Consider the following 17,714-nt stretch of genomic DNA (forward strand, 5'->3'; position numbering starts at 1 on the left):
AATTCAGACATCCAAAAACTTTTAATACTTTTCTACATATCTTTTCTTTATGCTATGAAAGGTGTTTTATTTCCTATTAGTGTAAAAAAATGTGGGGAAAATTAGTTGTCTGTTTTGGAGAAAATATTAAAGTGCAAAATGTTGCAACATCGTTCTGGTGTGGGTGGTTGTTTGATAATGGACACAATGTTTGTTGTGGCAGCAGCAGTCTTCATTCCAAAAAACTACACGACGCAATCAATATTTCATGCGTTTTTAAAAAGTGTCCTATAGAGTAATGCCACTGTGGTAGTCACTGGTGTATGCTAAACATATCACTGGAAATATAATTTACAGCAACTAAACATTCTGCCACCAGATGGGGACAGATGCTTTGATTCTAACTTAGAAGTTTTATGTTCCAAAAGCAAGGTTTACAAAATGAACTGCTCATTTTAAACGGATGTTTAATCGGTATCAGTACCACACCTCCACTGATGTGAAAACACATTCGGCACATTTTATTTTGTATTATCCAGTTTCATTATGTGACTGCAATAGACTTAAAATATGTAGTTCACTTAAATAACATGTTCTCTACGTTTTGAGTCGAAAGGTATAGCTGGTAATCTTGGCAGTGAAGCATTAGCGATATTATACATCGAGCTTCCATGAAATCCCATGAAACTGGTGAGTGTAAAAAAAAAAAAAAAAAATCAACTTCATTAAGTTGTTCATAAAGTATAAAAACATGGGATAGAAAAAGTACACTTAAACAGCATGGAATCATTACCAACATTTATTTTAGAGAGGATGTTTTTAACAATTTAATCTGCAGAGGTATACAGCAATTATCCATTCACATTTTATAAAATATGAGGTGAAAGCCTTAAGGTTCACAGTGTGTAAAATGCTATGACATAGGGACAGCCTGGGTGTCTTTAAAGTCCTTGAGCAGCTTAGTACAGAACTACATTAATGCCTATCCAACTTCAGTTAAACACACTATAACAACCACAATCAGGGGAAACGGCACTCTTTGTTATAATGATGTGCAAGACTGGCACTACTGTAAACACACACACACACACACACACACACACACACACACACACACACACACACACACACACACACACACACACACACACGGCTCTATTCGACAGTAAAACCCTTTCAAAAAAAGAAATCTGGTTTCTTATTGGCAAAATATAAATAGAAAAACTGTCTTCACTATCTTCACTCAGAATAACATTGTTTTAACCAGAAATGTGGATGACAATATGATAAATGATGACAATAAATACCAAACGTCATAATTGCTTAGAATAAAAGTTTTTTTTAAAACCTGAAGGATTTGTTTTGCATCCGTTAGACATTAAAACGTAGCATTTCTTTTACATAACCAGGATCTATTTTTTTGTGCATGAATCAGAAAAGCTATTGATAGGTGTGAAAAGATAAGCGCTTAAAAAAAAAAAAAACATCTACAGGATGTTGTGCATTGGTCGGTGCCTAAAAACTGCAGTTACAAGTGACAAAGAATGTGTAGTTAACCGCATTACAAAAAAATTATCCAGTCCAACTTCATTCCTGAGAAGGCATCAGCCTACTGTTGGAAAGTAAAAAAGACAGTAGTGGAACTATGATTGCAGTGTAACATGGCAAAAAGCAAAACTGTCACCTAGACATTTGTTTGGGTGAACTCGTCTTCAACTTTGAGCCAACCTTTTTTATAGTCTATCAGTAGCTCTAGGTAGTACTTCCACTCTGGCTCGCTGTCATACCGGACCTCAAATATAGTCTTTAGAGGGTTGGGGTGGGCCTCATGAATACGCAGCACTTCCCCTCTGTACCACACTTCTGATTTGTCATCTTCTTCATACAGATGACGAATCCTCTTCCCCACCAGGTCGGGGTAGAACCTCATGACCCTCTGAGCTCTCTGGACGGCAGAACGCAGGACCCATCGCCTCCTGTGTTCGGCGCTGTGGCAGGTAGACAAGTAGGGACAGTATTTGATCTTTACGAGCAATCTGCGTTTTCTTTTAGAAGAGCTGCTCAGGGGTCTTAAGGCGTGAGGGAAGCTTCCTGTTCTCTGCCACCTGTGGGTTACTCTGGGTGTCCTCCTGTGAAGGTCCTTCTCGCTGCTCACTTCTCCTCCCCCATCAGCAGTATGTAAGTGGGAAGGATCTGCAAATGACCCTGAGTCTGACACCGCTTGGTAGCACGCCTTCTTTCTGTTCAGACCTGCACTAAACATCCTCCTCAGTTTGAGAGTCACACCTGAACAATTCTTGGATCTCTCCGCAGACTTCGCTCCAACAGGCTGCAGACTGGAGTATTCCTCGGTTTCTGTATCACTGGGAGATGGAGAAAGCTCGTCAAAGATTATAGGACACATCCATGAATTTTCCAAAGTTGTGCTTAGTGGAATAAGGGAGGAATCCTGCTCTGCAACCATGCGGTCAATTCCTGTATTTTCAGTCTCTTCAGACTGATGGCCACTCCAGGTTCTCTCACTTAATGCATCCAGCACACCTCCCCTTACGGTCTTCCTGGTGTCATCTGCCTCTTCCTTCTCTGACAAACTGTTGTCCAGAAACATACGCCTTGAACTGGTCTTTACCCTGCTTTTTCTTTTATTCCTGTTTCTTTCGTGGTCCTTCAGGCGTCTCTGTGGGTGTGATTCTGAGGGCAAAGCAGTGATGTCTGAAAATGAAGGACTCCCGCAGCTGATAGTCACCTCACACCCTTCATCTTCTTCTCCGTCAGCAGTATCATCCAGATCTAATCCTGCAACACAGGGAATATAGCAATTAGGAGAGGCAACAATGAATACAAAAATACTGTATATCAAAATGAGGTTGTTGACAAAATGGGAAGGTAAAGGTTAAAGAGTTCACTCCTTTAGTGATCATGGTGAATATAGAGGCAGGTGGAAATTCGAGAGTTGTAGTAAATTAATTAATTAACCTTTGTGAACAGATGATTGCAAAAGATTTTAAAAAAGCAAGCTCACAACCACAAAGACCAACACAGGTTGACAAATCAGGTTAACATAGCACATATTCAGTAAGAACAATGAGAAACTATTGTATTCAGCAGACCTGGTGATTGGACAGCATGATCCTTCATCATGAAACACCCTTTCAGCAGACACAGAATAGAAGGCTTTGGGAGGACACATGAAGGCTGAGGAAAGTAAGTCAGCTACTAACAAGGGGGGCTATCAGCAGTGGGGCAACAGTAAGACAAGGGAAATGTTCATATACCAAAGTCAAGTGCTCTCAACCATTAATGTCAGCAGTGAACAGAAACTCCATTAAGCCCAATTTAGTTAGCAAATGTCTGTGCCTAATATAATCGATGCTTGAAGGAAAAAGGAAACAAGGTGCGGAAAAAAAGGCTATTTTTCTTATTAACAAATCCCATGAAAATACTAAAGCCAACAATGAATTGTTCTGCGCAACCAAAGCCTGAAGTAGCTTATTCCCCTCTGCCATAGACCTCTCTCTGTCATGCTCCTTCATTGTGATAACATGGGCACTGTAGTTTATTTCGAGTTAATCCCGCATACATCATATTGGAGCTAAAAAACATCTTAGTGCATCACATAGGCAACTGAAAAATAGTACAAACAAACGCACTATTTATTTTTGTTGGAGTAACATATGTAAAAGCTAGTGTCCAGCTGTTTTAGGAAATCAATGAGCCTCTTTTCAAGAATGAAACTACATATTTTGTCACTTTTTTTCTACCTTCAGTGGCTACAAATGGGCTGTTTAGGTATTTTCATGAGATTTGTTGACAACAAAATAAGAACGAAAGAAGATGCCTTATCCTTTGAACGATTGGTGCTGCGAGAAAACAGTCTCACTTCCCTCTATGACTAAACCGCACAGATGCATTTCTTTTGAGGAAACTGGTCAGTTACAAGATGATGATCTCCATCTTCTCATCTGTTCAAAATGTGCTAGTTATTCCCCTGCGTGTGTGTGTAGCATGCTTTCACTTCCTTCCTCCAGTAATGTGATCCAACAGGCTGCCTCGCAATCTTTAAGGTCCACTAATGCTATCTAGCAAAAGCATGAAAGAGCGTTTCATGAATCCACAAATAGCCCAGCGCAGCACCCTCACCCACCAAAACAAGCATAATGCAGTCATGCAACTTCTTGTGATTAGTTATGGTTAGTAGTTAAGTTACTGAAAGTTAGCACAAAAATGGCCTTTCTAAATCAGAAAAATCAAAGAGTAGTGAGATTGTGGGACAGCATACAAAATAAATATACCTGGACTCTCTTTTGGACATCAGTTGAGGTTGATTCTGTAAAAAATAAATGAATTTTATATTGAATATTTAATGTTTATTGTGATTTGTTCTTTACCAAAAGGGCCAATAATGCTAAATAGAATATGCTATAATAAAATCCAGAGGAATCAGTTAGTCACACAATCTACTGAATGGGGATTTCCAGAAATAGGCAAGGAAAGGCAGGAAGCACTGTTGCTTTGGCAGTCATGTTGCACATGTCACATGCTCAAATGGCCAACTAGAGGTATCATCTTTCTAAGTATTTGTACTGGAAACCAACATGTTGCTATTATAAACTCCTTACTGAGGTGAAAAGTTACATTTTTAGAGCTGCCTAACCAATAAACTGTACTTAACTGACATGTATTGCATATAGTGCTGAAGTGCAGTAGTTATTGGAAAAATCCCCTGTGTATGAATTACAAAAGGTCTCCATATATGCATATGTATGCATTCCCTGGTATAAATGTTCAATATTCATGAATTTCATTCATGAATCTCTGTTTTTCAAGGTTGGTAGAATGAGTACTTGTGTCCAGCATTGTTACCAAAAAGAGACAAAATACAAATCATACCACTTAAAGTGCCATTCATTTGGAAACAAATCAATATCTGTAACCAAAATGAAATCACTGAAACGCCCGTTTTTGTCCTTTCTTTACTTGAAGAATATTCACATAACATTACTCAGTAACTCTGAAGTGAACATGCACTCACCCAGATGTTTGCAGACACAGGTGTGATACATAAGGTTGAGCGCGTCAGCGTAGATGTCCGGCAGGTGTTTGAGGGACATCAGTCTTCGGAGCCTGGAGGAACAGGCTCTTTTATGAAACTGGATGAGGAGCTTCTCTTCAGAGAGCGTGGCAGGCCGCAGCTCCACTCGGTGCTCCTGAAGGACCTGGTCGATGAAGCTGCCCTGTACCATCGGAAACAGCAGCTCCTTCACCACCAACATGGGGAGGAACACTGCCCTGGTCCGCATGACGTGTGGAAAAGGACAGCGTTCTTGGGCAGTGTACTCTCTCAACCTGTCCAGGACCTTGTCGAGTGCAGACTTCATTTCGTTATTGAGCCACACCTCTCTGGCTTTTAGCCCCAACAAACAAGACACTTTCTGGACTTTGGCTGGAGGAGATACCGCTTTAGCCAGTTCCAACTTGGACAACCAGGTTCTGAGTTCCTGCTCTGGAGAGGCCAACACAAAGTTGGATACTAACTTGCAGAGCGAATGGTGCAGCTCAAAGAAGTGCTTGCGGACTGGCATTTGGACTTCTAGCTTTGGTATACATTCAGGCATTGGCTGCACAGGTGGCCTCTCTGGGAGTGAAGCTGGGCCAGAATTCTTCGGATCACAGAAAAATAATTTGTAGGTGGAAAGTTTCAGACACTGGGGAGGAATGTTTTTAAAATTTAGTTTGCTCTCAGGTGGATTAATGGAGTTGTGTTGCAGGGTGACTGCCTGTTCATGCAGTGTGCCTTCATCAGCCCGAGAAGACAAGTCCATCGGTGCAGTTAGGTCCCCAGGTGTGGACTCATGTGAAGTCTCATTTTCATCTGCTAATGAGGGTTTACCTTCAAGTTCATCAGGTTCACATTTCTTTATCACCAACATGGGTTCGCTATTGAATGAACAAGTTTCTTCTGATTCTTTTTTGATTGTTATTTTGCTGCAGTACCTCTGACTAACAGGAGTCCTTGAGAATTCATCAGGGTTTGATTTATCTACTTTTTCCACTTTAATATTTTGGGGTTTAAAGATCTCTACAGCAGGCTTCTCTGTTGGAGTATCTGCACATGTTGTGCTATAGACAAGTGACTGCTGTTCATCTTGAGCTGGCCTTTTTGCTTTAATGTCTTGCTTGGTTTTGTCTTCACGCTGCTCAGCTGACGGGAACATTCTGCCTGGAAATAACACTCCAGATGCCTGCAGGTATGCTTGGTAAGGTGCCAGACTGAAGACATTGTCAATAACTGGCATAGGAGGAGAGGCCGTTTCATTTCCCACTTCGCTAGTCTCCATTTGTACCCTTTGTCGTTTCTTAACTTCTTCCACCACACATAAATCTCTATCATCGTCTTTTATTTTGATGGGTGAAGAGGAGTGAGAAATGCTTCTCTTCATGCTCCTTTTCAGAACGGCAGTGCCTGAACTAGACAAAGGGCCATTGTGTTTATTTCCTGGTGCAACGGTAGGGGAATAAATTATTTTTCGTATATTTGCACAGTTAGGTACAGCTGGGTGGACTCGATCTGAACTGTGGTGCGGTGACCGGGACAGCAATGTCGCTGGGGAAACGGGAAGGCTTTTTGGCTTTTTCAGGCACATAACCTGGGCATCACAAGAGGAATAGTCCAGGATTCTGTCCATGCTCAAGCCATTTGGTGGAAAGACGGGTCGGTCAACGTGGAGGCTGGTGAGTGGTGGAAAGAATCGATTAGTCTGTATGCTGGGTGGTGACACACCAGGTTGGATTACACGTCTGGTAGGACTGGTTTGGTCCACACGTCGGAATGGTGAGTGGTTGGGTTTGTCCTTTTGTAGGTTGGTTGCAGAGGCCACAGGGTGCTCCATGTATTGGCGGGATGGGGAAACATTTATGTGAGAAGAGTGAAAGCTAGGCGATGCATGTTGACTTTTTAGGGGGGCTCTGATTTGGCTTGCATTGAAATGAAATCTGGGAACTGCATAACATGGATAGTCAAAACCCTGCATCAAGGCTTCAGTGCCTGGCAAAGGAATTTCACCATGAAGTGAATGAGGCACTATGTAATGCTCCCGGGGGTTTGAGAGTGTGTGTTTAAGAATAACAGGCACATCTTCTCTCTGCTTAAACTGTGTCCCGTTTTCTACCTCCACATTTGCCTGGGAGTAGTAAAACATCGGGTGCTGTGTTAGCTGGCCATATTTGGACATGGGAGAATGTTCCCGATAAACCTCTGAGGTCATATGCTCATATATGGGACGGGAGGGGTATAAGCTAGGGTAGCCTCTGGGGGATGTCTGTAAACGCTGGCTCTGCTCACTTGGAGAACCAAACAGTGTGCGAGTCGGGGTGCAGGGGTAACTGCCATAATTTGGGTCGATCATACTGGGAAAAGTCCTTGCTCGGCCGGGGCTGTACGTCTCCGCATTCATCCTCTTTAGTGGCTCTGCACTGGGCTCAATCTGTAAACCTCTCTGTTGCGGCAGTGCGTCTTGTGCTTTCCTCTGGATGGGCGGTCTTTCCGTGTAGTGAGTATCAGTTTGCATCCAATCATGCTCATAGACAGGGTTTGGTATCCTCGGAGAGCCGTGTTCCACACTGTAGCGTTGTCCCATCACACAACCCAGTTCATTACAGCAGGGGTTATGCACATAAACTGGTTTAGGAATCGCTAAGTAAACAGAGTTTTCAGATGGGGGAGAAGAATTCTCACCTACAGTTTTTTGTTTTCTAAGAGCCCCTGGTGTAGCTGTAGGGCTACTGATACCAGGACTTTTAGTGTATAATGTGAAGCCCTGTTTTACTGGGGAGTGATGTAGAGAAGAAGAATGGCAATGGCCTTCCTCTGAAGAATTGCTGTCTTGCCTGTAAATGATGTGGTTTTGTCCATCCATGCCAGGGAGGTGACTCACAGGACTTCTGCCATCCACCAGAGAGGCTTTTGGGTTTCTCCAAGGAGAAGTGAATCCCGCTCCATCCTTTCCTCTGGGATCATAAGTGAAGTAGGCCCCGTTGTACTGCAGCATCTGCTTACCCAGGAAACCAGACATAGTGTGTGGTTTTGACACTCCTGTGGATGCTATGGTCCCGTCCAATAGGGGCATCTTGCTTCGAAACACTGGGTCAACAATGGTGTTCACTGACTGGCTGCTCATCATATAGTCCTTTGTTATGATGATGATGATGATGCAATGATATAGCTCCAGACCTGAGAATATAGTAACAACAATTAGACACTGGCATTCATTATTTCAATCTATGCAAAATTAGTTCAAAGGATCAATCTTTCTAATTAGCTTGAATAAACTCCCACCTCAGACATCAGATAAGACAGCAGCACAAAAACACCATTTGTACACATGAAGAGGTCATCTTTAGGTGACAACTACCTTGAGGCATTTTATCAACATGGCAAATCTTGTGGCTTATCACATGTCACATGAACCCTTTTCAGCAGATGCACATCGGTGGAAACAAAATGCAACAAGCAGCACATTTAGAAAATATGTGGCAATGATATATAGCGCAATACTTTTGCAAGGAATATTGTTGAATCAGTTTTCAAGGAACAATGTGATAGTTGCCGCATTTTGCAATAAACAAACCAGCTCTCATGATGGTACCGACAGCAGTATTGGTTGTGGTGGCGATATAATATCCATGTATGAGAAATCTTCACTCTGAGGCCATTTCTGCAAATGTGAAGATTACAATGATACTGAACTACTGTGATACTGCCTTCGAGTCATAGTTAATGTGTATGGTGTTATTATAGCTCATTTCAGATGTGTCATCACAGTGACATCGAAGAGCTTCAGTCGCTCTTTTATCAAACCAGAACTTTATCAGCTCATCCAACATGCACTTCTCATCTTGGGTTCATCTCCTAAGAACCAACATTAAAGTGAACTGTGTTCCAATTCTGCATTTTATTACCACAAACCCCGAGTCATGCCCTAGTTCCCTTTTCATACACTTCTCCCATATAGAACAATCTTCTACAGTACTAAAATATCTGTCGAGAACAATTACTCCTTGGTGCATTCAAGAAGTTTGGGGCAACACAAATATTGATGCCCAGTCTGATATGGCATGCTGGCAAATTAATTTAATATCTTCAAAAATTTGAATTTCTATGAATTTTCTATGACAGATATTTGCCCCCACACAACTAATCCACAATACTCTTTCTACTCTGCTTCTTCTTCTGTCAAGTGTATCATGGATTATGGGAATATGCATGGTAAATACAAATGTATTTACAGCATAGCATTATACACATGCCAGGTTTGTTTTTTTAGAAATGTCAGAAAACCTAATTGTCTTGAATCTTTACTTCTTTTTTTTTGTCTCACTAGTGGTCAATTTATTCAGATTATAACATATGGGAGAAAGAAAAGCAGCAAAACGTAACAATTGTGAGCCGGTGAAACAGGCCAAATCAACCCCCGCCCAGATTAAACCTGGGTATACTTTGGCGCAAGCCTAAACTGTCCGAGGCCAAACTATACGTGTAAAATAGCCTAGGCCATACTATACCCCTCCAGGCCAGAGTATACCCTAGGGGGTAAACTGTCTGTTGAGTTACGACATCGGTTGACCTATCCCTCAAGCTTCAATCTGCAGTCATCAACAGAACATGCACTTTATCTTGAAAACAAGCATGATCATTTTGATGTTGTTATCAGTGTTTAACTTTGAACATTTATATTGTAGCGAGGATTTGCTAGTCTTAGAAGTTGAAGTTTCAGGACGTTATGACCTTTATTACAATTGCATTATGTTTTGGGTATGTGCTTTTATTTTAATGTGTAACACTACTGAGAAGTGTGGGAGTAATCTTTGAGGATGTGTTGATTTTGTTATCAGTGTTTAACTTTGAACATTTATATTATAGCAAGGACTTGCTAGTCTTAGAAGTTGAAGTTTCAGGACGTAGTAAATCTTTGATAATTGTGGAAGTCTAATATTTTTTCTGTTTTTCTGGTTGAAGTAATAAAAGTCTATATTTTAGAGTTTTAAGATTTAAGTCAGTTAGCTTTCTCATTTAATTTACCTGACAAAGTTGAACCCCCAATAAAATGTTGAAAAATTAAGTCATTATTGTGTATATCACTCAACACTACTGATATCATGAGGGTATAATCTGTTTTGAGGGGTATAAATTGGCCTAGGCCATAATATACCCAGGGTATAATCTAGCCAAGGCCCTTTAACGCCAGGCATAGTCCGGACTGGGGGTATACTATGGCCTGTTACCAACGAATGTTTGCGATTTCAACATTGAAAAGTTATCTAAACGATTAATCAATTATCAAAATAGTTGCCAATTCATTTTCAGTTGATGGACAGATTTCAGCTCTAATTTTATACATAACTAGCACTTTATTATAATGAACAACTTCAACATCAGTGAAGATCAACCTGTGAAAATTCAAGTATTTTTTTTACCCCTGTAAAAAACATAGTATTTATGCATGCTGAACTCCTAATTCTGTCTTTTCCAACAGGCATTTGAAGGCAGCATAATGCAACAGCTTGTGCACAATTCAACTTGCTTTGCCAGTTTGATGTAAAAGGAGAAGGAAAGATGACCTCATAACTCTGTCACACAAACATCTGCATGAACTGGCAAGACATACAGCACGAGACATGCGTTTAAGGTTGCGTGTTTTATATTCTCCTTCTTCTAATTTGTATTTATTTATTTTTTCCCACAAGTGGACAACCATTTACAATAAACCTAAAAACTAAGAGATCACAGTGCAAATTATCCCTGCTATCTTTTGACAGGGAGCCAAATACAGAGCTGTCAATATATATGTTGAAACCACTGCATCAGATCCAGGGAACACATTCGTCTAGCAAACTGCGTACACATTCAATTATGATAATATTATATGTGACATATGTGCATGCCAAGATGAGGGTGTAGTGAAATAAACCCCCCACACAGGCCTCATTAAGACCAAATCCAGGCTCATATGGCACATATCCAAGTAGATATTAACAGTTCATCCTGTTGACACCTTTTAGAAAGTCTGAAAAGGCGATGGCTTATCTACACAATGGAAATGTGGTTGTTAGGCTATGTGCATGGAGGAAACTGCTCACGGCTGTTTTCAGATGACTGAAAGCCGCACTCTGTGAAGCGTGTGTGTGTGTGTGTGTGTGTGTGTGTGTGTGTGTGTGTGTGCGTGCGTGTGTGCGTGTGTGTGTGTGTGGTGTGTGTGTGTGTGTGTGTGTTTGTGTTTGTGTGTGTGTATTGGATCCGCATTCCCAGATCTGTAGGGAAAGGGTGATGTAGAGTGTGACTTCCGAAAGCAACCGTACAAATTGACAAGCTGAGCCCTAAACCACGTGGGAAAAGAGTGAATCGGCAAAGATTGCGTCAGTCTAAAAGTTAAAATCTGCTTCTGAATTATCGGCTCCGTCAGGTCAAAACAAGTTGGAAGATGTCAGCAAGTTCACGTGACATGAAGAAAATCTAAAAACGTTTCTTTCCGGCAAAGTAGGCCAAGTCTAACATTAACCAATAAAATGGCTCAGTACAAACATAAAAGGGGAACCTAAACTATAAGAAAAAAAAAGTGTCTTCGCAGGTTCTTTTTTTTTTGTGGGGCGTTTTGGCAAAATGTTGTTAGGAAACTACATACGAAAACATGAGTCATGCATGCCAGCATGACCAGCCTGCTCAAATTAACAGAACGCAAATAATATGAAAATAATATACGCGCAAAAGCTCGATCACAGTGCAAGTGATTTCCATACATGCTGCAAACGCGTCGCAAACCACGGTAAAAAAAAAAAAAAAAAGAAGACAATAACTAAAACCACACTGTGGGCAAAAACTAAAAAACTGTTTCAAACACTTGCGATGCTTGGGCGACCTTAAATAGTTTCACAATATGTCATGCTTTCTTAGAGAATACACTCATGCTTGCGTTTGTTAAACACGATTTGATTGTATCATAATCTGTTGTTAATTTCGATTTTTGAAGATTGGGCATGTGAATGTGTTTTCTTACCTCGCTGCTGTGTTGACAATAAATGATTTCCACAAAGACTCCATGAAACACCACTTCTGAGAAAGGAGGGGAAGTATCTGCTTGTTATCGGGCCGGGTCAGTCCGGATATGCCAAAATCCGACAAAATGAAACGAAGGCATGCCAAGAGGTTGGAGCGGCTCACCCAAAGTCCATGCGGCTTTTAGTGAAGTTAACAAACTGCAGAAAAGACAAAAGGGAGGAGGATGGACTTTGATCAATAGGCGGAGTCACACCCTCTGTCTCTCCATGGCTTGTTGTCTACACATGTGATGTTTTCCCGCTTTACACTTTCTCCCTTTTATTTTCTCTATTTTAATGTTTGGCTGCAGCTTGCTGCTGATGTCACCTTAATTGAACTTTGGGTTTCTTTATTCATTGACAGATAAAACACGTTTCTTCTGTGGATTTCACAATCACCAAAAAATAAGAACACATCTGATGGAAGTAGAAAGAAGACATCGGGGTTTTTTGTCTTTCTTTTTTTTAATGTATTTATTGGTCATTCACATAGCTATAAAAAGAGTTTGAGAACTCCTGAAAGTTATCCTACAACAAAGATAACTATATAATACAGAGTAATGAATGGAATCAATCTGTTTATCTTTTGATGAAGAATAAGGCACAAAAAGCAAAGGATTTGGAGTCAACTTCTATAATGATGTCCGCATAAAGGAAATTAATTTCCATTATAGTCTTTCTATGACATGGCTAAAGTACCATGCATGCAGGTACCATGCTGCATCCAAACAGTCAAATGGTGCATGCATGAACTGCAGAGCAAAAGGATGAGGTATTGGATTTTAAGAAATTAGGAGACTATATCACTTATATATACCAAGAGACACCACAGAATCACCATTTGTTGATCTCATCTAGTAGTTAATGGTTGACTTTGGTAGACCAAAGTTAAAATCAGGTCAGCTATTACCTCAGACAGAAATGCCCCACATTTGTTCAAGAGCCTAGTTGACATGTAACTTTAAATTACAGTGTAATATCACCAGTAAATGTATGTTTAATCTAGCAGAAGGTCACCACGCTGAAATACAGACAATTTGGCAGTATTGTAAGCCTAAATTCTTCCACTTGCTTAATTCACCTCTGAATGACTTCATTTCCTGTTGCACTTGCATCATATAGTCCCTCCTCACCTGTGAGTTGGAGTCTAATTTGTGTGTCCTGTGGGACTGCCACAGTTTAGTCTAGACAAGTTGGTAGCTTCCATCAGTCCCTAAGGCCTCGCAAGTAAAGAGACACTCGTCAGGGGCTTTGACTGAGAGGAGGCATGAACTTCTCCCCACGGAGAGCCTGCACATCTTCCTTATTTCCAGTTACCATGGCATTACAGCTTAAGGCCAACCAACACAGAGCATTATAGGGCGAACAGTGTGCCATGTGGATGCAGCAGCACAAATCTTACAAAAGCAAAAATAATGCATTTAAATCCTTACAGTATTGTGCACTGGACGGCAAATACACATTCAGTGCAAAGTGTTGCCAGAAATGCTCAAACACCCAGCATCCTTCATGGGGACCCACTGCTGGTATAGCCAAGTTAGTGAATGATTACACCGACTGAAGCGACTATTTGATTTTGTCTTTCTTTTAGTCAGTAATCTGCTACCTCATATTTCCTGATAAGCAAATATTTCCTGTAAGCATAATTGGCAGTACTGTATTGTTAAAGGTTATCTATCTCCATAAAACTTACTCCGTTAAATAGAAAATATACATAAACACACCCGAATAATCCTTAGCAAACATTTAGCAGATAATCGTAACCTTTATTAAGATAAGCAAATGCTCTTAAAGAAGGGTTTGTCTTTGGTGCATGAGACATTACAAAGAATGAACAATTAGTACCAGCTGTTACATAAAAATATCTTGCTTGACAGAACTTTTATTCAGATGTTATTGTCAATTATTTATATTTTATTATGATTATTACTTTATTATTTAAATTCATTGTCATGGCAAATACACAACTTTATAATTGCATGTGTAACATACAGCACATTAAAAGTACACACAATAAATATATTAAGTTAAATATGTCACACGTTCTAATTGTGTGTTTACCACTTTTAAATTCAATGCGGTGAGATATGGTGACACGGGGAGTAGAGCAGGTGATCTCTCAGGAAGTAGTTTCTGATGAAACACCGTTGAACATTCCCAGAGGCCAAAGAGTACATGTTGAGCCCAGAGACTGCTCTAGTTGCAACAGACACACGAGACCAACAAACATGAATGCACAATATGACACAGAAAACAAGTCTGATGTGTAAACCATGTCTGTCATTCCACAGATGATATGCACTAAGTACTCTGCAATGCGGACATGATTAAAGGAAGTTGCTTATATCTGAAGGAGAGATTGGAACAATAAAAGTAATAATTAGTTTGTTGTAAGTGAGCTAATTATTCATTGAAGTATGAAGGCAGTATGGTATTGGTAAGCCTTCATTCACAAAAGTATTTGTATTAGAATTGGTGGGAATCACCGTTTTGTCCTGCAATATATTTTTGCTTTGTTAGTTAGTGAGTTCTTGTAATAAACATCTTTTGATAAACTGGTTGTGTAAGTAGCAGAACAGAAACGTTGTATATGTTTAGTCTTGAGAGCACATTGCATCTGACTACAGCCTATCTGTAGTTTTGATGATTTTCCCATAGTTGTGAGAACACAGTGTTATACGCATTAAGCACACCTGCATGCTGCTCAAGGTCTTGGCAACACCGCCCTTATCGTTGTGGCTGATGTAATGCTCTTTTGGCATCATTAACAGAATCCCTCAGCAGCCAATAGCAGCAGGACAGGTTATAATTCAGGGAAGAATGTTTTTTGTCTGGAGAGCCATTCACATGCCTCCATGTGCCGCAACCTCGTCAGCTCAACAGTATCAATGCCCCCGGCTATTTGCAAACCAAATTCCCCCTGCCTGCCTAGGGTTTGGTGGCAACAGACATAAACTGATAAAATATAACAACCGGTATCTGGAGAGCATAGACAAACAAAACATTAGCAGCACAAATACTGGTTTTAAAGGAAGAGTTGACTGTGTCAGGGAAGAGATATTTCAATGTTTCAAAGTCTACAGCTTAATGACAAATACATTTAAAAGTAATGATATGAAGAATTGTATTAATCAACTTTATACCCACAGCCCTGAGTTGTGTTTGCAACTATGTCATTACCAACTGTTTTTGTTCTCTGGATGACAATGTTTGAGTATTTACGTCTTAAAAGTGTTGTGTAGTACTTCTTGTTCGACATGATAATAATGCAGAGCAGACATATCTCCAAGGCTGAGTTCCTTATAGTTTAACAAAAGCAAGACAGTTGTTACCATCTGCATCCGCTCACTAATATATAAACAAGACATTGTCTGGTTTGGTTTGACATTCTCTTCTGTCTTCTCTTGACACAATCCAGACTAGCTTGTTAGGATGAGGGGTTTTCACAGAGATAAACATGTGAAACTATGTCAACTATGGGTTGATGCTTTGGTGCTTCCAGTCATGGTTAAAAGCACTTTGTAAGATTATAAAGACTTGTATCTCATCTAAACCACAATATTATAAGGACCTTTTTTTAAATAATTAATCAGAAATTTGTCTCCATAAACGTAATAGAAGTTTACCAAATTAAGACACTATTTGTCCTCAAATGAATCTGGGGAAAAAGTACCTCAGCTGACATTGCTATGTTATGTGTCTTGCAGTAAAGCCAGAAACGTGCCTTAAGGAAAAAGTATTTCAAACTACAATAATTCAAACAAGAAACATGTTGTTCACATTAAAATGTATATCTTAATAAGCACTTGCATGTATTGATTTACAACTAATGACCATGTTCGCTGAACCTGTTGCTTTAAGCACAGTTGATGTTTGTTTCTTAAACAGCATGTTAAAAATTCCTCAAATTGTGACACTTATTGCTGATGAAACCTATAGACAAAATGACTAAATCCTCCTTTACCTTCATTTTGCACGACATTTGACTAATAGAGGGGAACTTTGGTATTTTTAACCTAAGTCCTATTTGCCTATGTTTTTTGCCTAACAGATTAAAGGGGACAACACTTTCCGGATAGGTCCAGTGTTGAGTAATAACTCATTTCAACCACTTCAACCTGCGCAATATTCATACATTGTTCATAATAATAGTTATATGTATATATATTTTTCCCACTGTTTTATTACTGTTTTTTTTTTACAGTTAATTATTTATATTACTTGTTTTGCTTTACCCCGTTTGCAGCTGTAATCCTGCAAATTTCCCCACTGCCAGACTAATAAAGAAATATCTAATCTAATCTAACCTAATTAGACGGCTGCAATGTATGGGGGCAAAATGGCACTGTCATAAATGTCCACAAAAAGTGCTTGTTTTTGCCACTATCATTAAACTTATTTCTTTGTTATCAAGCTGATAACATGTTTCATGAAATCTTAACTCAAGATGTCGAAATAAAACACCAAAGCCAAAAACATTTTGAACTACTTGTCATTTACTTGTCATTTGCAAGTGCCTTCATTATTTTGAGCGTTGATTGGAAATTGTTGATTTGAAAAAATAATTGTTAATTGCTTCCACGGACATCGGAAGATGACAGTGAAAACGTGAATGTCAGTGTGCGAGATTAAGTAGTTTTGAATTAACTGGTGATGTTCATGTGTGTGAGGAGTGGCCTTTCAGGAACCATGAAGACTAACCAGGAAATACACCAGGAAATAAACATGTCAATCCCATTCTGTCACATTCCTTTGAAAGACTATAAATGGAACAGTTTGCTGGAAAGCTGTGGTTGAGATGCCGAGGACGAGAGTGAAACACAAAGTTGGTAGTATGTGTCTATGCCTGTCCAAAACAGTCACGTCAAACTGTTTCAAAAGACATCGTAAAAAGAATGTGACAGAGAGGCTCAACGACTGAAATGTTTAATTCGTGGTGAGTCAACATGGTTCACAAAAGGCCACTCCTACCTCACATCTGCCCCATGCACGCGAAGATAAACAGTTAATTAAAAACCAGTTAATCACCCACATCCGGGTTACACCCGGGAGAAGTTTGTCTTTAGGGCTTTTTACCCATTTAACACAAAATATGATCTTCATCTGAATGTACCCAAGATCCTGTTGTTGCCTGGACCTTTGAAAATTCCTGGCAGGAAGAGGCAAACTTCTCCCACATTTCTGTACAGAAATCGTACCTTTTCTTAAAGATGTGTGATGTCATGGTTGAATATTTCGATGATTATGACAATTGGCATGAGGTCTTTGAATTCGATGGCCGCCGGTAAGAGCCGATGAGGAGAGAGAAAGAGGGGCAACAGTAAGAGGAGGCTGAACCAGCTGCTTCACGGCCGCGACGCTCTGGAGATTGCTGGTGTTCATGTAGATGCTGTGGCTTTATAAGATCCACAGAGGAAGAAGGCTGCAAAGCGTGGCACCTGTTGCTGCTCAATATTCAGATTTCACAATGAGATGGGACTTGGACACAATAACAAACAGTCCAGGGCCCCGTTCCTCGTACGTGTTTAAAATAAGTCGATCAAATGTCCTATTATCCAACTTAAATTACCCCGATGATTGACGTCAGGCTATCTTGGTTTCTCAAAGGCTGATCCACGCTCAAACAGTCTCATTAATTCAAACCA

At 40.0% G+C, this 17,714-nt stretch overlaps 1 protein-coding gene across 1 annotated transcript; it reads right to left on the reverse strand.

Moving 5' to 3' along the window:
* Nucleotides 1-310: 310 nt before the first annotated feature.
* Nucleotides 311-5,196, reverse strand: cUnh15orf39 (chromosome Un C15orf39 homolog). Its single transcript, XM_079223547.1, has 3 exons — nucleotides 5,012-5,196; nucleotides 4,272-4,306; nucleotides 311-2,775 (listed from the first exon to the last, which is right to left on the reverse strand). Exon 3 carries the CDS (start codon nucleotides 2,585-2,587, stop codon nucleotides 1,664-1,666), a length of 924 nt encoding a protein of 307 aa, XP_079079673.1. The 5' UTR covers nucleotides 2,588-2,775; nucleotides 4,272-4,306; nucleotides 5,012-5,196; the 3' UTR covers nucleotides 311-1,663.
* Between the last annotated feature and the right edge of the window lie 12,518 nt (nucleotides 5,197-17,714).

Source organism: Taurulus bubalis (assembly GCF_910589615.1).
Source record: "Taurulus bubalis genome assembly, chromosome: 9".
Lineage (NCBI taxonomy): Eukaryota > Metazoa > Chordata > Actinopteri > Perciformes > Cottidae > Taurulus > Taurulus bubalis.